The sequence below is a fragment of the Pituophis catenifer genome, unplaced genomic scaffold (genome assembly GCF_029215685.1).
Source record: "Pituophis catenifer annectens isolate HBS135680 unplaced genomic scaffold, rPitCat1.0.hap2 SCAF_4, whole genome shotgun sequence".
Classification (NCBI taxonomy): Eukaryota; Metazoa; Chordata; class Lepidosauria; order Squamata; family Colubridae; genus Pituophis; species Pituophis catenifer.
Window position 1 is genome coordinate 106,411,208 of NW_027256884.1, and position 15,125 is coordinate 106,426,332.

The 15,125-nt window shown below is 34.0% G+C and overlaps 1 protein-coding gene across 1 annotated transcript in view; it reads right to left on the reverse strand.

Moving 5' to 3' along the window:
- Nucleotides 1–15,125, reverse strand: part of PDS5B (PDS5 cohesin associated factor B) — an 89,165-nt gene that overhangs the window by 13,707 nt on the left and 60,333 nt on the right. Inside the window, exons 15-25 of the mRNA XM_070942803.1 lie at nt 13,631–13,679; nt 12,631–12,770; nt 12,429–12,544; nt 11,677–11,782; nt 9,692–9,852; nt 8,649–8,772; nt 8,335–8,493; nt 4,615–4,683; nt 3,278–3,414; nt 1,969–2,092; nt 1,607–1,811 (exon numbers count right to left, since the gene is read on the reverse strand). Coding sequence (XP_070798904.1) covers nt 1,607–1,811; nt 1,969–2,092; nt 3,278–3,414; nt 4,615–4,683; nt 8,335–8,493; nt 8,649–8,772; nt 9,692–9,852; nt 11,677–11,782; nt 12,429–12,544; nt 12,631–12,770; nt 13,631–13,679 — 1,390 coding nt within the window. The remainder of the gene's footprint in view (nt 1–1,606; nt 1,812–1,968; nt 2,093–3,277; nt 3,415–4,614; nt 4,684–8,334; nt 8,494–8,648; nt 8,773–9,691; nt 9,853–11,676; nt 11,783–12,428; nt 12,545–12,630; nt 12,771–13,630; nt 13,680–15,125) is intronic.

A 15,125-nucleotide genomic window follows, 5' to 3' on the forward strand; every position in this document is an offset into this window, starting at 1 on the left:
AAGGCATAGAATTCATAGTCATGGTGAGAACCAAATTTAAAATAATGTAATTCATATTTATACATAAAATGTTGTAATTTTTTTCTACATCAAGGCACTATAGCAGCACATATTTTAATGTAAAAACAAAAAATAAGAAATCAGGGTTATAGTTACGGCACCAAAACAAACAAGAACAAAGATCAAATAGCAGCAAGATAATAAACAAGAAACAACAGAATATTCAAAGTTGTTTAATGCTGCTATCTGATATCATACTATAGCTTTGATCATCTTTCATAAATGCAGAATCATAATCCAGGTGCTTCTCACTGATAAGGTTGTGCTTTATGCTTCTTACAAGATAAAGGGATGCAGAAAAGAACAGAATTATACTAGTAGTAGTACTAGGAAGGTTCATGAAGAGAAGACTGCTATCATAAACCTAAAGAAAGCATAGCTTTAAAAATAATAATCAATGCAAATGCAATCAAGATATGTGAAAGATGCAAAGACATATGTTTCTTATAAAGAGCCAACAGCACTTGATCAGATACTTTTAGGGACAGATGAAAAATTAATAAAGAAAATATATAGCTACTTGTTAAGTATTAAAATTGAAGCCAAACAGGTGAAAGAACGATGATAGTTTGGGCAAAAACTAGAGCTAGATAAAGGGCAAAAACTCTGGGACAGAAATTATAAATTGACAATGGCAACTATTTAAAAAGAAAAGCTGTATAAAATATTCTATAGGTGGCATTTGCCACTGGCAAGACTAGCAAAGATGTTTAAAAATATGTCTGCTAAACATTGGAAATGTGATCAGATACCGGGTTCTTATTATCACATGTGGTGGACATGTTTAAAGGCAAAAAAATTTGGATGAAAATACATGCATGGTTAGAGAAAATTGTAAAGCAACACATAGACTTAAAACCAGAAATACTTTTGATAGGTATATTACCAGAAAATTGTAATGAAGGGATTACACATTTAATAATACAGGTGCTGACACAGCGAGAATTGTATTTGCACAATATTGGAAAAATAAGAACACACGTACAGATGAAAGTATAATTAGAAAAATATTAGACTGTGCGGAGATGGATAGATTGACGTTAATAATAAAAGATAGGGAAGAAACAGAATATTTTTTAACATGGGATTTGTTTTATCAATGGTTAGATAAAAGAGGTAGAAATTAGAGGATGAAAGATTACTGATATGTATAAGTAAATGATGCAAGAATTTCATTATATATAAGTAAACATTAGTATTATTATGATTGTTATTATTACTATTATTACCACCAGTATTATCATTAATACTTTGTATAAGCAAATTGATTCAAACAATACACTGTTTATTAAACACTTACATATTTCAAAGAAAAAATGTATAAATAAAATTCAAAAAAATAATAATAATCAGCAGTTTGAATTGGGTTTAGAATCAAATCAAGACTCAATGCAATCAATATAAAATTGTTATTTCACAGCCACATTCTTCCACTTTGGAAAAACGTTTAAGGCAAACTGTATTGATACAGAAAATAAATTTAAATACCAGGAGGACATGGTGTTAACATTGCACTTTATTCTGCTAGTGCTCCAAGATTTCTTACCACTAACTGCTGCATGCTGCTTTAGATATTCTCTTCTCACATTTATGTTTTTTACTAGGCATTGTCTGGCATGGGCTCTTCTCTCCTTTACTGGGTCTTTTGCACACAGTGCGCAAATAGCCATATATTCCAGTGGTAACCTGAGTCTTGATAGGCCTTTGTGAAGTTTCTGAGCAAATGCTTGTCTAACTTGGTAACACTCATCCTAAAAAGAAGAAAATAAATTTTATATAATTATAACTCTTCAATATCTCTTTTAGGAAATATAAAGCCAAACTGCTTGCCACAGAAATTTGAAATTTATATATAATAAGCATATAGAGCTGATACTAATTAGCACCCAATTCCTTCAATTTTCTTACATTAATAGCTAATGCGCACAGTTGGTATTGTTCTAATGTGATGATTTCATGATAACAAGGTTCCTGTGCCAGCTTAACAATAGCACTAGCAGCAGCTAGCCTTAGACGAGACATATCAGGTTTGCTGAAAAATAAATAGAAGATATGGACTAGTTAGTATAGTATTTATTGAAGGCATTTTTGCTTATTTCTTTGTTGCCATCACTAGGTATACTGAAGATAATAATCATTTCTATCTTTGAACATGAATATTTAAAATGGTAGTGAGTTTAGAAGATATCTCATTTTGTTTAACTGAAATATGCATAATGATTTTGCCTTTCCATCTTCTCTGCATTTACTAAGATGAATCAAAAAGGTATCCATCAACCACAATAGCTAGTTTCATCTCCTTTAAAATAAATTGTTTTTGAGGTTATAAAGGCAATTAGGATTAGAATTTCCATTGTTAAACAATATGGTTAACTTAGTGACAGCAGTCCCAGCTGCCATCGTAACTCGAAAACCACACAGGTAGTTAAGTGAGGACCTAGTATGACCATGACATGGGAAGAAGTGAGAATCTCAGGCAAGCAGGTCAATAGGCAAGATTAGTAGGTGGGCAGGTAGGTGCCATGGGCAGGTTTTACAGAGTGCAGGTAAGTGGGTGCTATGGGTGGGCAGGCACAAAGTTGCATGAGCGGGTATGTGCTATGGAAAGAGAGTGAGGACCCTAGGCTGGCGATACAGAGCATGGTTGGGCTCTATGAGCGCACAGTACAAAAAACAGGGGCCCATGGATGGGCGCTATGGAGGATGAGCAGGCCGGCGAAAAAGCGATGGGAGTGGGAATAATTTGCAACCCCCTGCCAGCTTTCCCATTGACTTTTGTTTGTGGGAAGATGGCAGGGTAAGTTGCAAATAGTGATCATGTTATGGCATGTTGCAAATGTTGTAACAATAAGCCAGATACCATGTGCCTGAATTGCTATCTTATGGCTTTGGGAACACTGCGACAACCATAACTTCAAGGACGGTCATAAGTCTCCCTCATTCATTGTATGAATCGTAATTGAACAGTCTCTGGTCATAATCAAAGGACTACTAGTACTTACATATTAAAGCTACCACATTATGTGGGAAATATTCACATTTTCTTCTTTTATTTACTACTATTTCTAAAGCAGCAAGCTGTTCTACTGAAACTGGAAGTTAGAGTTACTAGATTCATCAATATAAGGCAGAAAATGGCTCAGAAATATAACATATTTTTATTTCCTGTATTATTTGAAAAAATGTTTGTAATGTTGCTTTAAAAGTATTTATATACCTAATTTTCCCTTGTTCAGTTAGATCTCCATCACTGTGCAAGATTGTTGTTAACAGTCTTAATGTTGATGTTCCTGATTTACTGTGGTTATTCTTCATTCCTAGTAACCATCGAACCATCATCTTAATTGCCTGCATCTGAAATAAATATTAACAAATAATCAAGCCAAATTTTATCACACTTAGTAGATCATTATAACATCTCAAGAAATTTCACCTTGAACAGGGATTTTTTCCCTCCAAAAGCATTATAAGAAAAATATAACTTGGCAAAAGAGAAAATTTCAAATTTATATTTTTCTTAAACCAAATCAAAAGGTAATTCATGCACATTGTTCTCCTTTAAAGGAACTGTTAACATTCTATAGGGAGGGTGCTCTACTTTTATCACTGGGGAAAGATCCACATCATTAGGAAAAGATCTGGAGTGCCTTAAAGATCTGGTTCTTCCCCAGTATTTGCACTGTTCGGTGTATGATATCTACTATATGATCAGATTTGTCATCTGTTTGCCATTTTATGGAGATTGTTATTTTTTTATATTGGCTTTTATTGTGAACCATCCATTCAGTCTTCAGTAGGGAAACACCTAAATTGAATAAATAAATGAAATATATGAATTTTAATCATTTATTTGGTGTTACTACTAATGCAGCAAGCATTGCTGTTATCATCAAAGCACAACACAAGTTTGAAAAAATAGAATCCAGTGACTCTGTTGTAGTATCTGTCTTTACCAGAAGGGCTATTCAATTGTTTCTTTTTAATCTGGAAGAGTGTTACAGATTCTGTTTTAAAAATTGCTTTGGAACTTAATGAGATTTCAAATTGAGACTATATAATAACCAACATAATATTTGGCACTTTTGTGAATAGGGCAGAGTTGTAGTATTACTTCATAAACCGCTAGTAAGAACAACTGTAATTTTCTGTACCTGAAAATTCCATTGTATTATAAAGATCCGCAGATTAAGGCTAAACCAGACCACAACTACAGGACAAAATTTACATTACTCCATATTATACTTCTAGACCTACGTTTTTAAATGTCATCCATCTAACTGTAAAAAGGGATAATGTCTAAAAATGTTCTCCTTAATAATGACTATATAAAAATGAAATAGATTATTATTAAAATTAGAAATGCATGCAAACATCAAATTAATATGTTAATAGAGTATTAATATGTAATTTTATCAATATTTTATTATACACAAAGTTATTTCATTTTTAGTCCAAAAAGTAAATCAAAATGTGCTACTGTTGTTACATCATGTTTTGAAAATAAGATTAAAAACAGCATTTAATTATGAAAATATAAGTTCTTAAGTAGTGTACCTTTACAAGAGTCTCAGGAGAAACTTCTTCATCTGGCACCCATAGCTTAGTTGTTTTTTTTCCTGGCATCTGAAACAAATTATATCATTTGCTACTTTAGTATCATAAAAAATACTTATACGTTCTCCCTTGAAGAACACATAGCAAGGTTTACAGATAATTCCAAGCTTTTTTCAAAGTCTAAGAACTGTCCAAACATGTCCAAATATGTACGCATTCTCAAGCAAAGCTGTTTTAGAAGGTGGGTATTTTAAGGACAATATTTCTACTTTGTTCAGCTGTTTTGACAGTTCTACTGTTTTAGCTTCTACTAGACCTACAATAATTGTTATTGATTATAATTAATAACCATTATTAATTTTTTTTGCAGGATTGCACTATTATTTCTCTATTTCATCTTGTAACACAGCTTTAATATTGATACATTATGGCAGTGGTGAAATGTAAAATTTGTTACTCGGCCAAAGAGATTGCAGAAAAAAATGCTTTTAAAAGCCTCTGACAATCAGGCAACTCAGCTGGGATCGTCAGAGGCTTTTAAAAGCATTTTTTTCTACAACATCTTCGAGAGGTTGTAGAAAAAATGCTTTTAAAAGTTTTTTTAAAAAAACCAGCCTCTGATGATCACGCAGCTCAGCTGGGCATGGGGCGGGGGGCGCAGGGCATGGGGGGGGCGCAGGGATTTTTGCTACCGGTTCTTCGAACCACCCACCGCCATCACTACCGGATCACGCAATCCAAAGCGGGAGCATTTCACCCCTGCATTATGGTCTCTAATATAGACAGAAATCAAAGTATTAAGGTGTTTGGTATGAATATCTGCCCTTAAATAGCTTAGCATTTCTTTTTCATTGGAGCAAACCAGTACATACTTTAAAGACACTGAAACCTTACTAGGCTTTTTACTTTGATGATGAAAGTGAGGTTTATTTTATGAAATTAAAGATATTTGCATTTGATTTTTTAAAATACTTTCTGAACAGATTAATCTTAAAAGGTTAATCCTCACTTCCTCCTAAAGTAGAAGTAAGTCACAGAAGCAACAGAATATTACTTTTATAAAAAAAACAGTGGATAGTGAAGAGATGGAGTAACTGACAAATTTAATTAAAGAAAAGACACTGACTGATTTTAATACTGACTGGAAACCCCTTTTGGACTTTTTGCACAAAATAGAAAAAATGAAATTATGATATATGATTTTGATTAGAAAAAGAAAAAAGAAAAAATGAAAGTTGTGTTGTCACCTTAGAATAAGACGGCAATTTGAATTTATACTTATAACTGATGTAAAAAAATCAGAAGTCATTTCTTTTCTCATTCTTTTTTATCTGCATTTCTGGTTTTATTCTTTCTTTCTTTACTTTTTCTCTTTCTGTAATTATTAATTACTATTAGTTTTTATCTAATTTAATAAAGTTATCATAAAAATAATATAGTATGTGATATAATGTTCAGAGAATCTTAACCAATCTGGTGCCCTCCAGATAGAGTAGAATGGTAACAGACATGACCAAAAGAATTGGTACTCTATTTTTAACCAAAGAATTCACATTTGATATGGAATAAATTGAAACTGACACAAATAAATGGCATCTACCATACTTTATTCCACAGTTCATACAGCAAGCTTTTAATATATGACTAGACATATTCTTAAAAATTGAGGCAATAATTGCAAGCAGGCACATTCTGAAGCTCTGAATAAAATTTCTACACTTCTCAACCAACAATATGATCCACTCTTGTTCCACCTGCAAACTGTTCCTGTTGTCTTAGACTTGATGTCTCTTCTCAACTGTGAGTTTCAGCTCTTTCCAAACATGTTCAGATCATGACACACAGCAGTACACTTTAGAAAATTCCAATGTTTACTTTTCAACTTCTTGGATTGTATTACAATTGTATTCTTGGATCGTATTTTAGGTCAATATCCTGTTGGAAAAACTATGACTGAAAACAGAGCTTCCTAACACTGGGCATTATGTTTCACCACAAAATGCAGTGATAATCTTCATTGTACCAGAAGATTCAAGGCACCCGGTGCTGGAGGCAGCAAAGAAACCCATAACATTATGGAGCTTCCTCCAAATTTCACAGTAGGGATGGTGTTGTTTTCTTTAAAACCATTGTTTTTCCCTTCTGTGAACAGAAAGCTGCTGTGACTTACCAAAAAACATTAATTTTGTTTCATCCAAAGGACGTCGTTCTAGGACTGTGGGTTGTCAACGTGCATTTTACCGAATTCCAGTCTGGAGTGGGGTTTTAAAGTGGGGCTTTCCCAAGTCTGAAATCATGGAAGCATGTTCACTTATATAGTGATGGATCTTGTAATGTGATGCATAGTTCTTGATCTTAGAAGTCAATAGCTTCTGTTCTGAAGTTTTCCTTTGCTCTTACTCCACCATTCAAACTATCCTTCTGCTCTATTGGGGATCAGTTTTCTTCTGATGGCCATATCTAAAGAGGCAGATTACCATCCAAATCTCTTGATAACATTAATAACTTTGGTCAAAGAAACAGGAAGCTCTTTGAAAACAGTTTTGTAGTCTTTAACTTTACTATGCTTACTATTACCTTCTTCCTTTCCTCCTGAGATAACTCTCTGCTTTTCTTTCTCTTGTCCATGTTCATTGTGTTGCACACAATGACAAAAAACACCTGAGTACTTTTCCCCATTCAAACAGGCTGAGTGACTGATTATGAGATTGAAGATACCTGTGACTGTAATTAAAGAGTCTGTTAAGAGTCATTAAAATCCAATAAAGTCTTTTCATTTCTAAGGGTGCCAATAATTTAATCATGTTCATATTATTTTCATTTATTGCCAATAATATGTTAAGTTTTACATCCAAAACAAAGTGTACTCCCAATGTCATAAAGAATGATATACAAATAGCTATGGCAATTTAAATTTATTTCATAGGAAATTGAGATTCTTTGGAGGAAAGTGGAAGGTACCAATATTTTTGGCCATGTCTGTATGGAAGCCAAAACAACATGAAGTAACCAGGTGGGGGAAAGCTGGATTACAATAGATCAGGTGTGCCAGATTGGATTTCTTTGAGGGCCAGTTCTCTTCCGTGGGCCTGCCGGAGGGAGGGTGAGGGGGGAGATAGGACATACACATCCTGCAGCACTTTGCCAGCCAAAACGGGACACAGGGGTGCATGTGGCCCCTGACGCCTCGTTTTTGCCCTTCATGGCCTCCTGCAGCAGTCTGCCAGCCAAAAATTGCCTGTTTGGGAGGGCCCATGAGGCCCCCATGTGGCCCATTTTCGGCTTCTCCAGCCTCCAAAAATGGCTACGTGGAAGCTTTGTGGGGCCTCCGCGGGGCCCATTTTTGGCTGGCAGAGGCACCATGGGCCAGTCCTTTGATATTTCCAGGCCGGCCCTGTGGGCCTTGAGTTTGACACCCCTGCAATTGATACTATTATGAGTTCACATTATTTAATAGAATAGAGTTTATACACAAAATGTGTGCATCTATCTTTCTAGAAAAAAAGGAAAGAATTTTTTTATATTTCTCAAAGAACTTATTATTACATTCTTGGTTTTTCTTCATTAACCTTCATAAGTTTACATTTTATGAGTACTCAGCTGAGTATGCTGGACATACTAAGAACTGTATAGCTATTTTCTCTTGTTAAATGCATACAATATAATGTACAATTTAGAGGTATTTTACTGTTTTACTGCAAAAAGCAAAACAATTCTTACCCTGTCACTCATTAACAAATCTTTAACTATAAATGTAGCCACCAAAGATTTCAGCGGGGCAGCAAACTGATCAGGTGCCAGCAAGGCTATGTGGCCAATGGAAACCAGTGGTGTAATCAGATGTTCCAGATTACTTGGATCGAGACTCTTATGCAGTGGCTAAAATATATAAATGATGGTAAATGTCAACATCAATATGCCCTTAAAGAGGAGTCATCTGCAAGCATTTAAAAGCATTTTAACCTATAAATAAATCAAATTCTTCAGAATTTTCCACTATAGATGCACTATAAATATAAAATTTTAAAAAATACCTCAAATATCTGTGCGAATTGTGTTTCTTTACTGGAGAATATTGCATGTATGCAGTGAATGGCATACTTGGCCTGTCGAGGAGGACCTTTTTTAGCTTTATGTTGCAAAACTGGAAGCAAAGCTCTAGAGTAAAAAAAAAAAAAAGCATAAATAATACTATATAAGTAGTTTTGTTTAATTAACTTGAACCATTGTATATTTAACTCGAATCTTTATGTATTTAATTAGAATTTTGCTATGATAGGCTCTGTTCCTAACTATACAGGACTTCCCGCATTTGTAATATAAATGGTGACCCACCATGCAAACCAAAACTTCAAAAATCATCCCATGATTTATGTACATATGTAATATAATTTGCTCCAGTTTATATACCTTTCCAATGATAATGACTCTGTATCCAATACTGCATTTGCACATGGGCAGCACCTCTCTTCCTGATTCTGGGCAGCCATACCAAAGATGTGGCTACTTTAACAAACCTGAGGTGCTCAGGTTCCAAACCTTTTCTTCTAAACCATTTTTGAAGCATCCACAATCCTAGTCTATAAAAAGCTTGTATATGCAACAATGCACTTACTTTTTAAGTCCAATTTTTAAAATCTGTGACAATATATCTAATTCCTAAAGATAACTTCATACACACAGAGGGAAATATTTCATTCTTTTTAATCATCATCATTCCTCAACATTAAAGACAATTCAAATTCCAGGAACAGAAGTATCAAGGGAAGCAGTTAAAAAAATATAATGGTAAAGTGAAATCTTGCTAGGTAAACATATAGGAATGCTACTATAAGTATACTTTAAATATACTTATTTGCTTAGACTTCATCTAGTGGGTAACGTGCTGGCCTAAACAACAGGAAACCCCTTTAGTCTAGTCTCCCACCTTAGGCATGAAAGTCTGCTGGGTGACTTTGGGCTAGTCACTCTCTCTCAGCCCAACCCAATAGGAGAAAAAATATTATGTATGTTCACTGTTATTTATAAAAATTAATAAAATGGGATGAAATTCTAATAGAGTATAAAATTAACTCACGATCTGATGTGTAAAAAATTCTCCTCAATTCTGCTTCCTGTGTTCTTAAAAATCTGTAATGCAGCTTCAGCTACTTTTTCATCCTCCATTTTTAAACAGGCCAGGAGCGATTCAAATGTTTCAGCTGAATGGAATGAGATAGGGTGGGTAAACGAAAGAACCTGCAAGAGTAAGATTAAAAGGGGGTTTTAAATCATTCTTATGTTAACTTATGCTGACTGAATATATTTCATTGAATCAATCTTAACAAATCTTTATGGATCTATGGATAAACATGAAACACCCTAGTTCCAATTATAATAAGGATCTATCTAAATTGCTTATGTATAAATCTAATGAGCTACAAATAATCCTCAGTGACTGACTCATTTAGTGACCAATGATGAAAAACTAACTTTATAACTAATCCTCACATTATGAAAGTCTAAAATAAGATAAGAAGCACAGTTGTGGTTTCACTTAGCAACTGCTTTGCTTAACAAATGAGTTACCAAACCCAATTCTGATCACTAAACAAGGATTACCAGTAGTATAATTCTATAGCCAGTACAAAGTTAGCTACCTGTACCAATGAAAGAAAATATTAATAGCTAAGGGTTGGGAATTATGGGATTCTGGGTGCTCTCAGAGATTTTGCTTGTCAGCTGGGAAGGTTACAAATTGAAATCATGTGACTGCAAGATGCTGCAACTGTCATAAATGAAAACCACTGCCAAGTGCTTAATTGCAATCAAGTGACTACAGGGATGATGCAATGGTCATAATTTTGAGGACAGGTCATAAATCACTTTTTCTGAAGCTGTTGTAACTTTGAATCATTGTTAAATGATTTAATGATTAAGTTAAATGATTTAAGTCAAAGACTACATGTACTCATCTATTTTCTATCCAAAGAATATGCAGATATTAAATTACTCATTTAATATATAAAAAACCTTAGTAATAACTAGACTGATTCTGATACAGAGTGGCTCTGGCCAGCTGAACCCTGGCAAAACTGAGCAGCTCTAGAATTTGGTTACAGAAATATGACTTCTTTGATGCTAGATGGGGTTACACTGCCCCATTGCAGAACTTGGGGGTCCTCCTAGATTCATGATTCCTCAAAAAGGCCTTTGTACAGCTTCAGCTTGTATATCAGTTGTGCCCATTCCTTGTTCAGTAAGCCTTCTCACAGTTACACATGCCCTAGTCTGGACTACTGCAATGTACTCTATATGGATCTGCCCTTGAAGAATATCTGGAAGCTTCAGTTAATACAGAGTGCAACAGCACGGGCAGTTATATGCATTCCAAGAACATTTCTGCTCCATGCACTGGTTGCCAGTTTGTTTCTGAATCCAATTCAGGGTCCTGGTTTTGACCTATAAAGACATTTACAGCACAAGACTATCTGAGGGTTCACCTCTCCCCAATTACATCAGAATGACCCATTAGATCTGCCAGAGAAGGCATGCTGCGGGTACCATTAGCTACTTGTGCTGTGGATACTATCAGCTGGAGACTTATATTTGGTGACTCCCAGAAGATGCCTCACAGCCTCAGAGATGCTTCATAGCAACACTATTCATGGCTAGTAGATTTTTATTTATGTTTGATAACATTCCATTTTGTACAAATTTGTATTCTATCACCTTCAATGTTATATTATCACCTCCAATTCTTCAGAAAAAATGAGACAATCGGAACTGCTGACCATATGAGTTAGAAAAATCTTAAATTCAGAAAATAATGTGGATTTCTAAATATTATGGGGCAGGTCATAGTAATAAGTGCCTATGACTCCAACAAAGGATAGAGGTGATTGCAAAGTTAGATATCAGTCTATGAGAAGAGATTAATTTCAGAATTACTTCCTTTTCTTGTCCATCATTTCAGGAAAGTAACTATTATTATACTTAAGAGCATTCTTAGTTTTTTTCTAAAAGTAAAAAAAGATATAACAGAAAAATTATTGCAATAGTGTTTTCTATAGAAAAAATTACCTTAAGCAATTCAAGACCTGCTCTGATTGCCAGATCAGTAGGGACACCTTCATCTTCATCATCTGCTGTCCCATCTATGGATTTGTTGACTTGTTTAATAAGAGCACTAATAAAGGAAATGATAAAGAATCATGCTGGACATTCCATTTAAATGTGATCATGTGTAAGCAGTATATTTGAGCAAGAAACATTTTTCCTTTAATAGAGCAATGGCACATATTTAAGATATACATTTTTCTTCTCATTAATACTGTTGTAATCATTTAGTTGTGTTATGCTTAATAAGATGGTGAGTGATAGCATGTGTTTTCTTCTAATTTTCTTGTCTGGTATGAAATAAGGTGTCATTACAAGCAAGATAAAAATAGCTCCAATTTATCATTGTAATTCTTCCTAACATCTGTCCATAGTAAATACAGTCTCTAGTGTGCAGCAACCAAATGTTTTTCTCTTTCTTGACTAAGCTTTTCCCTCCCCTTCTCACTTTGACAAAAAATGAAATAAGGTTAGGAAAGGAAGCTAATGAATCATAATCCTTCAATCCATGTCAAGAATATGTTCGGCCTCATCCCCAAAATCTTCCCAATTGTTTCTTTCTCTAATTACTTGGATTACTTTTTGCCTCATCCTATAAGACACATTACAATATAAGATTCAATAGGGAGAACACTACAGCATGTTAACTTAAAGCACTTTTATAGAATATGTTTTCTCAATTTCATTTCATTTTAATTCCAAATGAAAAGAAATACCTGATGGATTCGGTGTCAATGTGCACAGGAGCTATCCTCTCTAAAAGGAACTTTACCATTTCCAGAAAAGGGTTTGTAGGTTGCTTGGGATTGCCTAACTTCTTTGTAATTTCACGCTGCAATAGTAATTAGGAACACATTAGAAAACAGACAATTTAATAACCCCAAATACTGCAAGTTATATTTTAACATCTATTCTTACCACACATCCTTCAGCTTGTTTGCATGAACAAGTTGGGCTAACAAGCATTTCCAACTGGTGTTTTATTTTGTCATCATCTTCCAGAACTTGAGTGAATTTCTTCATGAAATCCTGTGCTTTGCCAGGATCTGGCAAATTTCCTTTACGGAAATAAAACAAGGTTAAGTTCAATAGAAAGCTAATCATTAAATAAAGCTTTTCTACTATAAGTGGCATTCTTTACTGATAGAATACAACATAAAAGTAAATCAATAGAAGGAACAAGGCACAAATATGTATATAACTATATCTTAATAAATTTAGCTATTTCATAAAGTGACGTGTAAACAGTTTCATACAGTGTAAAACAAGAAAAAGGTTCTGGTGCTTTTAAAGCTTTTGCCACATAGCAAGCAAAAAAAAAGTTCCACGCTTTGAGTTGTATGTAACTGAAGCAGCATGAAGAATTAAAAATAAAAAAGATATAAAATGAAAATGGATTATACAAACAGAAAATATATTTTGTTAGATTATAAATAAACCCAGAGCCCTGTGGGCAGGTGGGGCAAGCTATCATAACATTAAAAAGAGGCTAAAATATTGTTTCCTAGCAGAATTTACCTAATATATTGCTATTCAGTATTTCTCTCCCATTGTTAAAAAAAAATACCTCCAACTTGGGATATTTAGTATAATAGATCTACATAGCCTAAATAATATTATTAGAAATTCTAATCATAATATTCAAACCTGAACACAATGTTGAATATCTTTAATAATGCCACACAAACTATTTAAGGGAGGCAAATTTTCAACTAAATCATTCAAAAAATGAATCCTAATAATACTTTAATATATTAATTGTATTAGGTTGCAAGATAATGTTAGTTTTATTCAACTTGCTTTAATCCATTTCAAAGGTTACTTACTCAAAGTTAGGAGAAAACAGAATGATTGAAAGTATCAGTACATAAGTAATATTTTCTCAAATATTAAACTTAAAATATAGAAAAAAACTTACTTGTTATTACCATCACTTTGGAAAATATAGCTTTACTGCTGGCATCTGACTGAAAATTTAAAAAAGGTTTTCAATGACAGGCTTTATAATACAATTTAATAGGTAATAGGTAAGATAATTCCTTTACATTAATAAATAAATTATACAGAACTAGAAGTGTGTCAAAATGTAGTTTAATCTATTATATATTTTCAAATGAACCACATAATTGTGCATTTGTAACTCATATTAATTATTAATTATCTTTATTGAAATTTTGAAAAACAGTTTAGCTCAAAAAATAGCAGAAAACTTATATTGTATTCATTAATATTTTTTGCATCCTTTCAACAGAAACCAACAGACTAGTCTATAATTTATTAAAAAACCATAACAAAACCCAACAATAAAACATGTACTTATTTAAAGCAAGATGCATATACAATGCTGAAAAATAAACAAAAAAACTCCACCCATCTTGAACTGAAGTTTGACTTTTAATAAGTATACCCATATGGTTTATTTGGCATCATTATGGGAGTAGTTTGCCCATGACTTTTTCTGAATGCTAGCCTTTAGCCTTGGCGTTCTGAGATGGTTTCCCCATCCAATCCTGCTTAGTTTCTGAGATTAGCAAAGGTCAGCTAGGTGCTGCCACCTATTGAATCAAAGGCTTTTAAAAATGCTGAAAAATGGTAAAATTTCATTTTTATTTTACATCATTGATGGGAAAAACGATGAAACAGACACAGGAAGAAATATGTAAAATAATACATGGATCAGATGGATTTATTATACAAAGTGAACCCAAATAAAGTTGGAATTCTGACAAAAAGCAAAACCTTACTCCCTAAGCAGTGATTCTTGATTTTCCAATTCTGGGAGTTGAAGTCTACATATCTTAAAAGTTGCCAAGGTTTAGAAACACTGCCATAAAGCATGCTGTTGCAGTTCAAACCACTGAAGATATACAGCTAGTTAAAGAATTCTGATTGATAGGATTTAGGAAGAGAGCCTTCACTGCTGTTGCCCCACCCTGTGGAATAGTCTTCCCCCAGAGATGAGGCTGGCTCCTACTTTCCTAGCCTTCTGAATAGGAGTCAAAATATGACCCTGCTGCCAAGCATGGGGAGCCCAGAGAAGCACAGTCTGTCTGGTGCCTGAGCACCCCCCCCCCCATTTTTTAATTAATTTTAATAGTGTTTAATATTATCCTTGTCTATGGAGATTCTCAGTCATGGTCGTCCCAAAGATGCTTTTTCAAATGACAACTGGACTGTCTTTGTTTTTCCTTGAAGACTTTTCGCTTCTCATCCAAGAAGCTGAAGAAGCTTCTTGATGAGGCGCAAAATGTCTTCAAGGGAAAACAAAGAATGTCCAGTTGCCTCTTGAAAAAGCACCTTTGGGATAATCATCATCCTTGTCTACTTATATAATGTTAACTTTTATATACTGTTTTTATATTTCAATGTTTTATTGTTCAGCACCCACAGGCCCTCTCTGAGGGAGATCAGCA